General features: G+C 42.3%; 1 protein-coding gene across 6 annotated transcripts in view; it reads left to right on the top strand.

Annotated features, from left to right (window-relative positions):
• The window catches only part of LOC103764022 (Kv channel-interacting protein 1), a 476628-nt gene that overhangs the window by 444602 nt on the left and 14518 nt on the right, over nucleotides 1-17508 (top strand). For all 6 annotated transcript variants that reach the window (XM_018089009.1, XM_018089012.1, XM_018089011.1 and 3 more), the window contains exon 2: nucleotides 12945-13069. In XM_018089009.1, coding sequence (XP_017944498.1) covers nucleotides 12945-13069 — 125 coding nt within the window. The remainder of the gene's footprint in view (nucleotides 1-12944; nucleotides 13070-17508) is intronic.

The raw sequence follows: 17508 nt of genomic DNA, 5'->3' as shown, positions 1-17508 counted from the left end.
CTGGGGCAGAGGTGTCTGGTTTAAGCAGGGGCCATGTCCAGCTCACCATTACCAGCCAGTGGTACCTCCAGCAGAGGTGCAGGTGGTGCTGCTCAGGTGTGAAGGGGAAGGAGAGGTTTCCCTCTGTGAGGTGCAAGAGTTGGAGCAGCTCTGCCTGGAGCATGTGGTGAGAGGAGCTTTTACAGCTTCCAGTGCTGCAGCAGGCATGCAGCTGCCCTCCTGGCAGCTACTGACATCTTTATTTTGTCATTTGTTTTGCCCCCCAACTGCTCTGAGAAGCAGCAGATTGCATAATTTGAGGAAATTTTTCCTACTAACCTAACTAGAGCCTGTCAAGGGCAAAGCAGCTTCTGTTGTAGGCTTTTACTTGCCACCTCCATAACAGATGTGACACGACTGCAGGACAGTAGTTTTTCCACTGGCTCTATTATGTTTATGTAATAAATGTATTTCTCTCTGAGGGCAGGGAGGTTGTGTTGGGGGTCCTGTAGCTGAGAAGGCAGTGGAGCTGGCTGAAAGCAATCCTAGAGCTAAGGACCCATCCCCCAGTATATTTGGCAGTGAGGAATTTGAGCACAAAGCCATTTTATATCTATTCTAATTTGTTCCTTTAAATTTTTTCAATTAAAGAAACAGTCTGGTTTAGAGTCTAAAAAACTTGCTTTCTGAATTTGAAAACCCTCTTGATAAAAAAGAATCCTAGGCAGACCTATCTCCAGCCACCAAAATGTCCCATCACACCCTACAACACTCCCGGACACTGGTTTCCTGAAAGTCGGACAAACAGGAAAATACCTTCTTTTTACCTTGTACCAGAAAACTACTCTACAACAGGATTGAGTTAGCATTAAAATAAATCCTATCTACCATGTTTAGTTTCTCAGACAGTAGGAACAAAGTCAAGCAATAATTTTGGGGTATGGAATGGCTTTTGACCAGCACAATCGGAATGACATAAAATCAACTGTTATTCAGGTTGTTGCTGAATTTTCAAATGATAGGGCATGGGCCCAAGTACAAAATGCTGCCACACAGATGTTGCAGGGGAAATGTGAGCATTTTATTAGCATGCACTCCTGTATCTTATTTTGGTACCTGTGAGGTTTGTGTTTGTTTTTCCTTCACTTTTAAGCTATAAAGGAAAGAAAATATTTTTAGTCAAATTACATTGAAAAATGCATCTGGATTTATATGGTTTAAGAAGAGTCTTATATTGGTTTTCTCCTACAGTTGTGTCACAGCTCACCCTGGTCAGGTAGAGATGGGTTGTCCCCTTCCCTTCACCCAGCTCTGATGGTTTGGTCAATGGCATTACCTGCTGCTTGTAAACAAACAACTGGCATGTTAGCAATAACACTCAGAATTGATGGACTGAGTTTTTGCCAATTTATTTTCCTTTTCACTTATCTGCAGTTGCTTGGAAATTATTCTACTTCGCTGCCCAGAGAATGATCCATAACCTGGGGGGCTCAGGGAAAAAAACCCACCCAAACCATAAGAATCCTCTTGGAAGAGATGACAAATAATCAAGTCTGCTTCTTAGTGCTTTGGAAAGAGGTTTTAGAAGTGGTGATAATAATATCATAATTTCTTCTATTTGTGCTGTTCAATATGCTAAGTAGACATAAGCATACGAATTTGAGATGATTAAGAACTTTTCTCTTTTTATATCGAAAAGTGCCTTTTTTCAAAAAAGAATGACTCCGTGCTAAATAAAAAAGTATAGACTGTGAACCAAAAACTCACAATTTTAATAATCTAGAAGGGAATTAGTTTTTCATTGAACCCTTGAAAGCGGACTCCATGAAGATTTTCATACAGTGAAGAAAAATGTATTGTTACAAGAAGCATTTTTCTATTTCTCTTTTTAAAGGGCTTTTTTTCCTGTCTCTATAGAGAGGAAAAGAAAATATTGTTTATATCCAGAAAGCATTATCTACAGTTTAAAGTTTTGATAACCCACAAGGTTACCCTATGCAGAAATTTAGGTTATTTTTTGCTTTTTTTTGCAGCACATCTATTGTCTTCTTGCTATCCAAAATCATCTCTGATGCATCTTCACCTTTTCAAGCCCAGTATTTACAGTGGGCCCTCTCCATGTACTCTCTCGCTTTTTATTAATTCATTTCACCCTTACTAAATCAGGCCACTGTTATGCTTTCTCTAATAACTGCAGTTACATTTCTTTGTTCCCATCAATGGAAATTAGTTTGCAGCTAGTGTTAACATACAAATTTAGAACTATCCTCATGAGACTTGAAATGGGAGATTATTTTTTTCCTGTCCTCAAGTTACCCAGCAGAGTGGGTGATTTCGTGGCTGATGGCTCAACACCTTTGTCTTCAGCGGAGATTCAGGGCCTCTTTAAGCAACCAGCTCATTCTCTTCATTTAATACAAACCTGATGTGGTGGATCGAGAAGGTTAAAAGTCATTTGATTATATTGCATGTGATACAGTACTTGTTAAATTTTACTAATTGTTTTTATATGCTTTCAGTAAGGCTCCTAGTATGGACTGCTCTGTCTGCTGTGGTTATGTATAAGATTTACATCCACGGTCTACTTGATCCCAGTGTCCATTGGGGCCATCAGTGCATCCTCTGTGGGATAAGATGTGCTCCCAGGTGTGTGGGAGGTCCCAGGTGAGCTCGCAGGGGCTCCCTGGGCAGCAGCACAGGGCAAGATACTGCAGAGCCAACAGTGTTGTGGAAGAGCTTTTGGGAAAGTTTGGGCAGCTGGAGGCACATGCTGCCTGGAAATGAAGGCCACAGCTGCCAGCTGGATTTGAGGGCAGGAGCTGCTCAGGCTGGAGGTCAGGCTGGGAGCCACAGGTGATCACATTCTGACCAAAGCTCTCATGCCTTGTGCAGGTTATTGCAGGTCACACTGTGTGCCCAGTTCTCCAGTAAAAAGAAAATGGTGACATGAGAAGACATATGCATATCTTTAAAACTATTACTTGTTATATTTTTTTACTTTTAACCTAATTTTCTAAAGGTATTTTCTCCCAGGGTATGTGAAGACAGTGCAAAATGACCATGTTGCAAAGGCACCAATTAGTCTTCCAGACCACCTTAGACTTCTTCACCCTTACTAATCATTGTTTTATTTCTACAGCTGTGGAGAGCTAAACTGTGGAGCACAAAGCTGTGGGCCCCTCTTGTTGGCCCTCAATAGACTTTGCATGCAAAGTCCTGCTTATCCCTCATCCAAGTTGCTAGGATGCTGCACTGCTGTCTTGCTGTGGGCAGGGATGCTGGCATGGCTGCATGCCTGTGTGCATGCTTGTCTTCACATGCTGCCCCGAGTTTCACGGTCATACACAGGACAGCAAGCTCTGACTTCCTTTCCTGCTCCTCGGGGTAAGGGGAAGAGGCAATTCAGGGGAAAAAAATGTAAGATACACTTGGAAACAATCCTACAGTCCCTGAGAAAGAGGACCTTCTGGCATTTGCAGAAGGCATCCAATGTCACCCTAAAATTAACAAAAGACAAAGCTGTGAATGGTTGTTGCTTTCTTTTTGTTAAATTTTTTTCTTACTTTTTCCTAGACCCTGCCTGATGGTTTTACGTGTATCAGAGAGGTAAAATTTAAACCACTTTGACTCTATCGGCCTTATCATTTTTGTACCAAAAGTTTTCTTAACCTAGGAAACAGGTTCCCCCTGGCTGAGTTTGTTCTCATAGAAGTAGAAGGAAATAGAAGGAAAATGGCCCAGTTCTGGGTAAGGCTGCAGCTGGGCAGCAGCACAGCTCCCTCTCAGGAAGGAAGCCCCAGCTTTGACTTGACCTCCAAGTCCTCCTATGTGCAGTGTTTTAACACATGACATGCTGAGTTAAGTGCTTCCCAGTTCAGGACTCAGTATGTGAAGTTTTGAGATGGTATTGAAAATTTTTTGAAAATCATCATTCTAATCTTTCTAGTGAAGTGGGGATTTTCTGCAAATTCACCATTCAACAGCTGCTTGGAGGAAAGCACTTGTCCCAAAAGCACATTTTCTGCAGCATCCACAAACAAGCTCTTGGTGTTTTTTCACCTATTTTGACACATTGTTTGCCTTATAAATGCTGCTACAAGATAGGCAGGAATGTACAAGGAAGACTGAAAAGAAAGTGCTGTCCTGGGTAAGGTCCAGTGCACTGGAAGGACATTCTGCAGTCTCCTCCTCTGAGACTGGCCCAGCAAAACTAGTTCTAATGAAGAGTGGACTTCATATACTGTCTGCTGAAACATCTGGAGTCAAATTTGACATTGCATATCTCATGTTCAAACCATTGTACCTGATCCTAGTTGTGTGCCAGAAAGACATTTGAGAGGTACCTCTGTCCCCTGAAAATTCTTGCACTTTCTGTTTTGGAGTATAATGGTTTTGCATCCCTGTGTACAACTGTGAAACTAATTAAAGGAGTATAGAGGCAGAGAAAGTATTCATACATGACATTGTGCATAGATCATTGCAAGGATTAGACAAGAAATCTTTAAAATCCATTTTTATTAATAATATTTATTATTACTAGCTATTTTTATGTGAGAATTTTATACATTGTTGAGTTTTCATGTAGCTTCTCTCAGCAAGTGGTGATGTTGTAGGTTCACACAAGCAGAGCGACCTTACTAAGCCTGACTGCATAACAAGTTTGATGTTGCTGGTTCAGTAGTAAAAATCACAGAATCACAGAATATTCTGAGTTGGAAGGGACCCACAAGGATCATCAAATCCAACTCAAACTAGACCTGAAGAAGTCAAAAAATCATTTTAGAAAAAGGGAGTAGATAAGGAGACACCAATCTCATTTTGGTTTATTGCCCAGAGAGAGTTCCTTTGGTTTGGAAATCGACCTCTCCATCCAGGCAGTAATATTAATAATTATTTTTATTGATAACAATAAAGGGGTACTCAATTTTAATTAAACGTGTTTAATATTTGATATATCATTAGGTACCTTTGTGCCATTTTTTGACTGATATTTGCCATGAGCAGATTTTCCTTACCCCTTTTCTGGGATCATAGCTGTCACAGTCTAGGAGCTGCCGCTGTCTGTCCCTGCCAGGCTCCAGGGGTGTGCAGGGATTTGCGAGATGGAGTCGTTCAAAGGCTGGAAACACTGTGCTCTGGTCTGGGGGAGGCCCATGGAAAAGAACAGAAATGTGCTGAGGAACAGTGAAACTGTACTTAGCAGCTGCCTTTGCCCCTGGGATCTGGAAGCTCAGACCTCCAGGGACATCCCAGAAGCTGCAACTCCCACAGCTCCCCTGGACACCGGTGGGAGGGGGCACTGGGGCCACGGTGCAGGGCTGCAGCAGCGATGCATCTCTCACCCAACTCCTGCTCCTGAGCTTTCTTCCCCAGGGAACATTCAGGCCTTGAGCTATTTCTCTTCATGAAGTTTCCAGATATTTGCAATTGATTTCCCACAGGCAAAATCTATTTCCTGTGAGACCTGCCCAAGCATATATTCTGTCTGCAGATTAATTTCAAATATGTCATGGATAAACTGGAGTTAATTTTTTCTTCAGCTCCTAGAATGTAGCTAATTTTTTTTTAATAAAAACAAGATGCAGTCTAATAATTCTTGCACATAATTTAATCCCCTTCAGTTGTATTTGTAAAATTACCCATTTCATCTAACACCTGTCAGTTTTACAATTAACACTGGGCACGTTAGGTGTATTTTACATCTTGATTTTTGTCTTTAGCAAAAAGCGAATTTATTATAAGCAACTTGTTTTCAAAATCCTCCCATGAGCCATGCAGCCTGGTGTTCCACAGTTTCACCTTGCAGCCTTTGGAAGCAGGGAACAGGGTCATTTGCATTTTTATTAAATCATCATTTACACCTTCAGGTGGTCCTTGGCCAGCCCTAGCGCTGCAGGAGGCATCACTATTGCTTGTTTGCCAGGTTGGAAATGCTGTGGTATTGCAGGTGGCCACTCTGGGAAAGGTGTTTGATGCTGCTTGTGTTTCCCAAGGGAGAATGGCCCAGTAAATCCAGTCCTGTGAAAGGTACTGCTGGTGCAGAGGCAGCTGCCAGCACAAGGAAGGATGGGCAGGTTCATAAACGTGGCCCTGAGCTGTTCAAACCCAGAGCCGAGGCAGCAGCTGGTAAATAACACACAATTGTTTCCTGTTTTATAGTGCACAAATATACTTTGGTCTGGTGGACAGTGTCCCTGCCCATGGCAGGGTGTTGGAACTGGATGATCTTTAGGGTCCCTTCCAAGCCAAACCATTCTGGGATTCTGTGAAATGTGGGGCCATCTGCAGGCAGTCTAAGTATGGAACTTTTCAAAATGTAAAGATAACAAAAGGTAAAACGGGAACAAATATGAAAAAATGAATAAACCAAGTCTCGTTAAGTAATTTCTAAAGTGTATTCTGTTGAAATATTGATCTGCCCTAATGAAAATTCATTCTCTGCTCTTGAGCAGACAGCAGAAAACAAAATAAAGTATCTTTCCTTGGCAACAATCTAAAAAAATATGCATGTACATACGAATGTCAGGATTATTTTTCTTGGTAAAGTGAAGTCACTGTTTGTTGGATATAAAAAAATGTGCCTATCCTGTGGGCTAAGAAAATAGAGATACTATTTTGCACAAAAAAAAAATACAAAAGTAATTATTATAACCTGGGCCTACTTTGGAGTAGGATTACCACAGGTAGTTCTGCCAGACCCAGACTTCATACCCTGCTATTAAAGCAGTCACAAAAAGTATGGCTAGGGACAAATCCTAACTCAGAAAGTGCTTCTTCCCCGTTCTCTATTTTCAAACTCATTGTAAGGAAAACATCTAAGAGAATGTTCTGTACTGGCTAAACAATATTCAGCCTAGGACACAACTCATTGCAGCCATCCGGTGTGGAAGGGATTCATCCAGGGATGATTTCAACAAGTGCTGGAGCTAAAAACAGAAAAAAGAATAAATTAGCATTTATCAGTTATAAGCCATGTTGCTGAGAACACAGCTGTGCTGGGCAGGGCACATCTCCAGGATGAAGGACCAACCACCGCCTCCCTAAGATCCTGCTTTATGGTGAACTTGCCACTGGCTGCCACATGAGAGGAGCCCCGAAGAAAAGATACAAGGACTCCCTGAAACAACATCTCAGCCTTGGCCATATTGATCACCATAACTGGTCTACTCTGGCCTCAAATCGGGAGGCCTGGAGAAACACCATCTATAACGCAGCTGTCTCCTTTGAGAACACACGCAGGATCACTCTCGAGGAGAAAAGGCAACACAGAAAGAGCCGTGTCTTGCAGAATACACCATCTAAGGAGTCTTTCTGCTGTGCCTTTTGCAATCGGATATGTCTGTCTCGTATTGGCCTCATAAGTCACCAGCGTGCATGCAACAAATGTGGATAGAGCCTTCCCAAATCTTCGTTCGCGAAGCCCAGCCATGATAATGCATGCAGGAGAAATCTTCTGCATTAATTAATGCGTCCACCTGATTAGTGAGCACAGATAACCCAACTGAGAAAAAAAAATCATGGTTTGAGATACAGAATAATAAATTGTGACTTATTTGCTAAGATTCAAGTTCTCACTAACCAGCTCTATGCTCCCCAGACCCTGGGGCAGGTGTCTCCATCAGCAGGGCAGGAGCACACTGCGTTCTCAGGAGGGATGCCCAGTTGTCCCTGAGCTGGGGAGGTGACCACACGCACCCCTGGCAGTGGCTGCAGTCAGTCCCAAGGTCTGTTCATGCACTTGCAAATTGAAGAAGAAGAAAATTAACTTTAAACGGGTGGCATGGTTGTTTCCCACTCTCAGATCTCTCAGGGTGTTCAGCAAACTGTAAACAAGGCAAAACTGAGGAAGAATATGATATTAGATGAAATATCTTAACATTATTCCTATCAAAAATTTAAATTTACATGTGTTTATGTATATACACTTCTGCTTGCACTCACAACCCTGAAGTGAGCTTCAGTTTAATAAAACTGTAGTGGTTATAAATGCAGGGGCTCATATTTCATATAGTGACATCTCTGAAGAGCTGGAGGGACCAAGCGAGCATGATAATGAAAATATAAATAAAAGGAAATACTATATTCATGATAAAAGGTAAGGGCAGAGGAGGAAGTGATAATTTCCTGTTCTGCCACTGAGGTTACTGTGGTTAATTTATAGGGCGTCAGGGAATAGAAGGTTGAAAAGAGCTGACTTAGGAGCAAGGGCTGAAAGGAAACAAATAAGGACCAAAAAATTCTTCATAGAGGTTGAGGACTATTGAGTTGGAAAAGATCAGTTTGCACAGAAGAGCAGTTTGTGTCCTCAGGTCTCTGGCTCCAGGTCCCCACTGCAGACTTCAGCCAGGAAGGGAGGAAGGATGAACAGGGAGGTTGCTGAAGGAAAACCTTTGAATATGGGATGACAACTGAAAAAAGCTGAAATGGGCTGAACACAGGGAGGGGATGTTTGATCTGTGAGGCCTATTAATCATAGAATCATAGAATCAGCTGGGTTGGAAGGGACCTCAGAGATCATCAAGTCCAACCCTCGATCCACTACCGCTGCGGTTACTAGACCATGGCACTAAGTGCCACATCCAGTCTCTTTTTAAAAATCTCCAGGGACGGAGAATCCAACCACTTCCCTGGGCAGCCCATTCCAATGTCTGACCACCCTCTCTGGAAAGAAATTCTTTCTAATATCTAACCTAAACTTCCCCTGGCACAACTTGAGACCATGCCCTCTTGTCTTGCTGATAGTTGCCTGGGAAAAGAGACCAACGTCCACCTGACTACAACCTTGTGTCAGGGAGTTGTAGAGAGTGAGGAGGTCTCCCCTGAGCCTCCTCTTCTCCAGGTTGAACAGCCCCAGCTCCCTCAGCCTCTCCTCATAGGACTTGTGCTTGAGTCCCTTCACCAGCCTAGTTGCCCTCCTCTGGGACCTGCTCCAGCCCCTCCATGTCCTTCCTGAACTGAGGGGCCCAGAACTGGACACAGCACTCCAGGGGTGGCCTCACCAGCGCTGAGTACAGGGGAAGAATCACTTCCCTGCTCCTGCTCCACACTGTTCCTGATACAGGCCAGGATGCCATTGGCCTTCTTGGCCACCTGGGCACACTGCTGGCTCATGTTCAGCTTCTTGTCAATCCAAATTCCCAGGTCCCTTTCTGCCTGGCTGTTCTCCAGCCACTCTGTGCCCAGCCTGTGGCACTGCAGGGGGTTATTGTGGCCAAAGTGCAGGACCCAGCACTTGGCCTTGTTGAACCTCATCCTGTTGGAATCAGCCCAACTCTCCAACCTATCCAGGTCCCTCTGCAGAGCCCTCCTGCCTTCCAGCTGATCGACACAACCCCCAAGCTTAGTATCATCTGCAAATTTGCTGGTGGTGAACTCAATCCCCTCATCTAAATCATCAATAAAGATATTAAACAGAGCTGGGCCCAACACTGATCCCTGGGGATACCACTGGTGACCAGATCCCAACTGGATGCAGCTCCATCCCCACCACTCTCTGGGCCCAGCCCTCCAGCCAGTTCCTAACCCAGCACAGAGTGTTCCTGTCCAAGCCGTGGCTGCAGCTTTTCCAGGAGAATGCTGTGGGAGACGGTGTCAAAGGCCTTGCTGAAGTCCAGGCAGACACATCCACAGCCTTCCCCTCATCCACCAGGTGGGTCACCTGGTCAGGAAAGGAGATCAGGTTGGTCAGACAGGACCTGCCCTTCCTAAACCCATGCTGGCTGTGAAGTTGTTACTCCTAAAATAAGTTGTATTATGAAGCATCATGGAAAATAGCTCTTTGTTGGCAAGTGATAGACAAAATGACCCAACATGTCTTTCTTGTATTTATTTTCTGTGGTGAGGCTTCAAGAAATGCCCAGGACTGCTCTGCTGCATTCGGGCATGTTCCACAGAAGGAACAGCTTTCTACCATTTTTGAGGTTTTTTATGGAAAATGGTTGGTCTGGTGGTGTTTTGAATGCCCCCTTGGCCAGATCTAAATCTTCCCAAGTTCTTTCGCTAAACTTTAAAATATTTGCCTTGGGAGAGGAAGTGGAAACAGATGAAAGGATTAACCCACAGGGAACCATCAGATCCTCTTTAGAGGCAGAGTTTAACACAGGTTCTGGAATAGGGAACAGAAGGAAAAAATAGAGTGTCCCTTTGAGAGGGATAAATTTTTCATAATTTTCTTTCTGCAGTTTATTATGAGAAAAGAGATGCATTTCTAGCATAGAAAATAGAATCAAATCTACAAAAATAATATGGCTTATTTTGAACATAGAAATACCTGCCTTGTGGGACCCAAGCTCATTGCTGGAAAAGCCTATTCTTGCAGGACAAAGTGAAGGAGATGAGTTGCACTCCTTTGAAGTAATGATTCACTGAATGAAGTCAGTACAGGCAAAAGACAAATATCATTATTAAAATACAGTGTTTACCAAGTAATGTTTTATTCCAGAATATTTTGGGAAAAAAATAATTCCAAGACCATAATTTTGGGTCTTCTTGTATAAATGGCATCAGGATAACTCTGAATTTCAAGCTCTAATTCTGCAGATTTTGTTTAAAACTATCGTGGAGCTAGAGAGCAAGTTTTCTTGAGTGAGACCTTTTTCTTTAGTTACTTGTATTTTAGAATACTAACACTAATTCCAGTAAGTGTTTGGAAAACCTGGCTGAGAAAATATATGGCAAAAAAAAAATACCCATAAAAAATTAGTCATATCAAAATGTCCTTGCAAAAGAATGGGACTTTTCTCAGCTGGATCTTTCCTGCCTCTGTAGAAACCTATGCATTGTAGGTGCATAAATAAAAGCAAGTATGAGAATATTCCAATAGGCTGGTTTCCCTCATCAGCCTCACCAAATATGTGAGGCTCCATAGATATTTCTTTTTTATCTTCCTCTCTCTGTAAATTATAGGATATAAAGACTAGTTAGCCGGTATTTTACACTTAGAGTTTACAGACTGAAGTTGGAAAGAACTTAAGGGAGAGTCAAGCAATAGGAAATGTCAGAGAGAAGCTGTGTGTGTTTGGCTGGTTAGAGATCAAAGAAAGGCTCCACGCCTACCTTGCACAGAGGAAAAGCAAATGCCTACCAAGGTCCTGTGTAAACTGCTTATGGCATTGGGGGACTGCGGGTGCACAGGAGAGGAGTCAGGTTAGGTGCATGTTGTTAAGGGAAAGGTTTAGAGAACTTATGGTTAACCAGAGGTCACTAGAAAGGTATCTCCTGTGCAATGTATGGATTAGTCATGAGTTTCCCTAACATGGCTCCCTTTTAAATGGATTTCCTCTCCATTTTCCAGCCACTCATTTCTCTTGCCTCATTTTAAAGAATTTCTTCCCCACACTTTTCTCTCTTTACAGCTTCTGCATTCCTTCATTTTGTGGCATTAGTTCTCATGCAAAGAAAATGGATTTCCCCCCTTATTTTACATTAATAGTTCTTTTACCTGTAGCAGACAATGTTTTTCATCTCCTTTCTTCTAACAGGAGCTGTAATTTCTAGACTCTTCATTTTCCCTTTGTGTGGGAAAGGTGTGTCCTTCAGGCCTCTTTTGGCCACCTGCCATCATTCGGTCACTTTTTCTGCACCATAAATGGCTGTGATACTCTGCTCCTGTCCCTCGCTGTTACATCTCTTACCTTTATGCCCTTGCTGTGCAAGGGACCTTCAACACAGTATTTAGGCATGTATTTTAGCTGCTCAAGCCCTACAAATGCTGGCTGTGACAGTCCAGATATGGTGGATTAGGAGGATGGCTCAATTCACCAATATTTCTAACTGATTTCTTAATACTGGCACAGTGAACCAATGTTAATTAACCATTAGCACTCACTGTCCTGTGTCCTCCCTTAAAAACGTTCATATATATATATGTGCATGTGTGTGTGTGTATGCAGAATTAATTAACTTATAAAAATACAGCTTTGGTCTGGTCTGTTCTTTCACTGAGCCAGTGTGCTCTGAATTCATGCCTTTCCTCTATTCAAAGTGACTCTATTTCCTTGCACATTTCTCATTACATCCTTGTCTTACAGCATAAATTACTATATTATTCTTGAGCCAAATAACCTAAAACATTTTTACAAGGGATAAATTGTGCAGTTTTTGACAATAAGGAGTTGCTAGCTTTTATACCAAGCAACTTTTGGATGTAGATTCGATTTTCATGTCAGCTGAAACCTGGATCTGGTCCTCAAAGTTTAAAGAATCCCAAACTCATCAACACTAAGTATCTATGTATTTGGGCATTGCATACACTGCTGGGGAAATGGGCTTGACAGGAGAAAACATGCATCAAAATAGAAGTGAGATTATGGTAATACAGCATGTGATAGGTCTCAAGTATTTTTCTTCCGTGTGGAAGAACACCCTCTTGAATAAAATGCACATAAGTGTTTTGCATTTCTTATCTGGTTCCCCAAAAAGTCCATGCAAATGCAGGCTGGATTCAATCCAGATTCTGCAACTGTGAACATTACTTGAATTTCTCTTAGGACTAAAGTGACTTTTGATGTCTCTGTAGCAAACTTTTTGATCAGAACACAGACGAGTTTCCCTCACTGATCACCCTCACTATAATGTCATTGTCTAATATGCTTAAGCATGTCTGCTCTCTCATGTATATTTGCACAGCTTTCTTTAAAGCTAGTGCTTTGAAAGTCCTATTCCTCCACGATGTTCCAATATTTAAGTATGAAATGTCTGGTGTTGCCTTTTCAAGCAATGTACCTGCTGCCTGCTCTTACCACCAGTTTTGGCTTTGTGTATGGGGAACTAACTGGCAGCCCAGTAAGAAATGTGAGCTATTGCTTTACTCCTATGGCTTTTATTTTGCTTTCAAGTTACACAGATCAGTTCTGTTGATGGTTTCTTTTTCTTCTGTTGCTCTGCAAATTCAGTCTGTCCTATCCATCATGTTAATAGAGCAAAGGTAACAACCAAAATAAATATTTCCCTGTCTTTTCTTTCAGATAAAATTGAAGATGAATTAGAAATGACTACAGTGTGCCATAGACCCGAGGGACTCGAACAGCTTGAAGCACAAACCAATTTCACAAAAAGAGAACTTCAAGTGCTTTACAGAGGATTTAAAAATGTAAGAACACTACTGCAATGAACAGAGTCTAGTATGTATGTCCCCACTAGCCCCAACTGCTCAGATGTATTTTGTATTATCCCTTGCTAAACGTTAGTAGCTTTGTATTAGAACTCTCCAACACAACAAAATGAGCACAATCTGCCTCTCAATCTAATATTTATGACACCGTAATCTGCCTAAAACTGGGTTTGGATGAATATTCAGCACATAATAGTCTCATTAAACTTGTTCCCCAAATGTCCACAAGCACTCTACAATTTCCTCAGCTGTGCAAGTACTTTAAGACAATCTGAAAATATTTTTATGGTTACTTATTTAATCCTTGTTGTCAGTACCTCATGTTCAAATATAAGCAGTACTGTTTGCTTTAGCTGCCCAGCATGGGGATTTTATCTTTTATCTAGCTGGAGAATCTTGTTCTTGTAATAGGATGTTAGTAGAGTACATTAAGGTCCTGAATAAGTAGGGTATAAGGACGGAATGGCAGGAGCCAAAGAGAAATCAAAATTTAAATGTGTATTAAGACTGAGGAGACAAGGAGAGGCTGCAGATTTTGGTGAAAACAGGCAGCAGGCTAGCTGGCATGACTGTGTGCACAAACAGCTCCATGCCCCTGTCTGTGAGCCACCGTTCCAGCCACACTCTCCCTGGGAGCAGGGAATCTGCAGCTCGTGAGCCTCAGCTTCTGGGTCATCTGCTGCTGCCTCTCAGGACCTCATCATAATAAGCAGAAATGGATGGGGAATGTTGAGGCTACATGGAGCAGATGTTTTAAGGACCTTGAAGAATGAGTACTCATTATATGTTTGCCTGAGGGTCTGGATTTAGTCACCCAGGTGGTTTGTGTCAGCTGATGTTTTAATGATGATTAACAGGTCAGAATTGAGCTAGCTCAATGAACACAGAGTGTTTTTTAAGTTGTCTTGAAGAACAGCTCCAGCATTTCAGCGACCATCACAGTGAAATGCTGAAATGTCTTTAAAAATCAACTCTACTGGGTAAAAACCTGTCAAAAGAAAGCTGAGCTATATTAAATACAGGCAGCTGTGAGGGAAACCTACTGGACTTTGAGAAGGGCCTTTCTTTTTGACAGATTCTTGAAATTTGCTTGAATTACAGTGTTGAATCACAGTGTATATTTGGTTTTTCGAGGAGTTTGGTGGTTTCATCCTTTATTTCCACTGCTCACCTAAGCAGGCCAAGGTGCAGCTCAGCTTTCTGTATGTTTGTTTGGTGTATGTTCTGTATTTGTGCAACCTTTGCTGCATGTAGGAGGTCATTTCATGCATGAAGTTTTCTAACTGAAAACTGATACTCTGAAACCTCTTCATGCTTTCAGCAGCCAGCAAGAAATCATATGGTTTTTGAGACAGAGCTTGACAGGTTAACATAGAGTGTGATATGACATGACTGCCTACAGTGGGATGTTAAACTGTTTTGCTAAGATCTCTGCAATGCCTTCTGTATTGCTGTTGGGTGGGAATCCTGTGTGGGAGAGCTCTGCTCTTTGCTGAAAGGAGGAGCTGGCTGTGCCAGCAGCTGCGATGCAAACCAGAAAGGCAAACCTGCAGCACTCTCAGCAGACGTGACACTTATCCCTTGCCCTTCCCAGTTTTGCTATCACTTTGCAGTACAGAGGCATTACCTCCCAGGGCAAGAATGACAGACATGTGACCTAAATCTAGGACCTTGCTGAAGGTCTTGGTATTAATTGGCAAGGTCTTGGTTTAAATCTGGGTACTAGGAAAAAGCAGGCTGTTTTTCTCCAGCTGCTATACACACAATATGCACAAAGTTTCATATCTAAGGTTTGAAGTGGGAATGCAGCTTTAACATTTGTAGCCTGTAAATCATGGTTTCAGTGGGATGAGTAATTTTGCACAGGAGACAGACTGGCTCAGCTGTTACTGTACAATTTGCTATTGTACCAAACCGTCTGCTCTTTGGGATGATGTTACAGTGCCATCTGGAGATTCAAAATCCTTGTGGGAATACAGTAATTTTCCTCTCTCCAGCTTGTACTTACTGCTTGTTGTCAGTGATTGCACAGGTCCTGTTTAGTCATAAGGCAACACCTGGATAATCACAGAGCCATTAGAGGCACTTGTATTGGACACAGAGGGACCAAGATCCTGCTCAGCCTGGCTGCAGAGGATTTGGTGTGCAGGGACAGGGATGGTGTTCCACCAAAGGCAGCTCAGCACAGCCTGGAGTGGCCACTGGACTAGAGCCCTGGCTGACCAGGGTCCTAAATCTCAGTACTTTTATTCCTGTTCTTTCTTTGTCTCCAAAATCTGTTCCCCCACTCCCTTCAAACTTTCTCAGTCTTTTTCTAGTGTGTCACTGGTCCAGTCTGGTGTTTGTGTGCCAGACTGATGGAGGCTTCCGAGAAATTTGGCTCCTTTGCCACTCCAGAGAAGCAGAGCACGCTAACCTATGTCCTTGGTGCCTGGCCAAATGTCCCCTCTCTCTTTAGCTTGCTCTTCCAGCTGTGAAAGGGTGCCACCCTCCAACATCTCTTGGTTCCAGGACCAATATTACATGCTTTTCTTAGCAGTTGCCTCTGCTCCCAGAACATGTTCTGCATTATGTGAATAGTCTCTTTTGCACCACGGAGTTGGCTGCTGTCTGACTGGAGCCAGATTAACATGAGATGTTTGGTCTGATTTCTTTGGCTGGGGTTCTGCAAAAGCAAGGTAACAGGCAGCAAAACCAGCAGAGCCTCTGGTGGTTCTTGCCTTTGTACAATTTAACAAAACAAAATGCAATATCTCCTGTCTACAAATATGTCAGGAGAAAGAATTGTTTGAGCTAAACAGCAGTGTTGGCACAGGAACAAAATGGCCATGAATTAGAAGTTACTACCCCCAGAGTAGTAAAGTTTGGGGAACAGTTATGGAATTGCAGGGAGGAGAGTGAGAAACTATTTTTATGATTAAAATTGATAAACTGATGACGAATGAAGTGACCAACAATAATACAGAGGTTTAAGCTTGGTAATTCAGTACCTCCCATTTAGATCATGTTTCTAATTACTTGTATTCTTTGGAATTGAGTACATAAATTTAAAAAGCCTGGTGTTTCTATGGGACTTTTTGCTCAGTTTAGGGGGAGCTGTGCTGTTAGGGGAAATGCCAGTTAGCTGCAAGGGATAATTTTCTAATACTAAAGCAGAAAACAGGCAACCCAAATAACTGAGGGGCTGCTGGAGACATCCTTACCTTGCTTTAGTGTATTTTAGCAAACCTGTAATGAAGTGTAGTATGAGATGTAATTGTCTGTAACAAAGCAGGTTTTTGAAAACTAAAGCGAGCAGTATGAGCAGGGAAAAAATGTTCTGATACTTTAATAATCCCTGAAACATCTCCAAACTAGGAGAACATAGAGCAACAAAATATGTGGGATGTGCAAATGCTTAGAGATGCAAATCTGGATTGTGGATTTGTCTATGGTCAGCTAACTTAAAACCTCTAGTTTAGCAAAATGTGACCCCTGAGTTCTTGTCCACATGTTCTGGCCAAGCGACCCGAGAAGGGTCTGACAGGCAGGTTATGCTTTGGTCCCCTCTGGTCCCTGCATCTCTGCAGTGCACACTCTGAAAGCAACTGAGGAAGTTAATTTCTGATTCCAGCAGAAGAAAGAACAGCAAGTGCAACTTCTGGGTTTTTTTTCCTTTTGGTTTTGTTGATTGGTTTGTTTGGTTTTTTATGTGGATTCAGCTCCTTTGCTGTTTAGTGGTTTAGAAGAAGCATGAGAGGGTAGGTTCAGATGCATAGCTCATGCTGCCAGAGATTGATAGTCACCTCTCTGAAAATGAGCAGTTGGTTCTGTGCTTGACAATAGTACAAAAATATGTTCACTGTTTGACATTTTTAAAGAATTTGTAGGTTAAAGAAATGACAGGTGTTAACTTAAAACCCTGCTATCAAAGGAAGGCCTTACAAATACTGTGCTTTTTCTTACTGACAAGAATTTTTTATTGAATGAATGATCCTTTATTAACTTCAATGGAATTTAAACTGACACTAAGTTTACCTGCTTCGTTTCACAAGAGAGATTTCTTTTGAGTCAGCAGAATTAAGTAGTACTGTAGCACTAATGAGGCCTCTTGAGCATTATTTGGCTCTTATAAAACAAAAATTGTGATCAATTAAGTGCAAATGAATTGGTACTAGCATATGTGTCTGCAAGCAATCCAGTTACAGAGAGCTAAATGGGCTGATCAATGTCAGCGCTGCCTTTCCCCAGCACTCCTGAAGCTTTGATGCAAACTTTCATTTGGCTTCCAGGTGGAGCATCAGAAGCAATAAGGATCATTGGAAATTCAGAAAATTAAGCTGCCACAATGTCTAAAACTGCCAGAGTAGCCCTTGCCCCCGTGAGGACAGCACAGGCAGCAGCAGCAGCAGCACTGTGCCCGTGGCAGCTCCCTCTGC

Source organism: Manacus vitellinus, unplaced genomic scaffold, assembly GCF_001715985.3.
Source record: "Manacus vitellinus isolate BGI_N305 unplaced genomic scaffold, ASM171598v3 scaffold_111_pilon, whole genome shotgun sequence".
Lineage (NCBI taxonomy): Eukaryota > Metazoa > Chordata > Aves > Passeriformes > Pipridae > Manacus > Manacus vitellinus.
The sequence above is the reverse complement of the archived record's forward strand: the minus strand, read 5'-3'. Positions and strand labels throughout refer to the sequence as shown.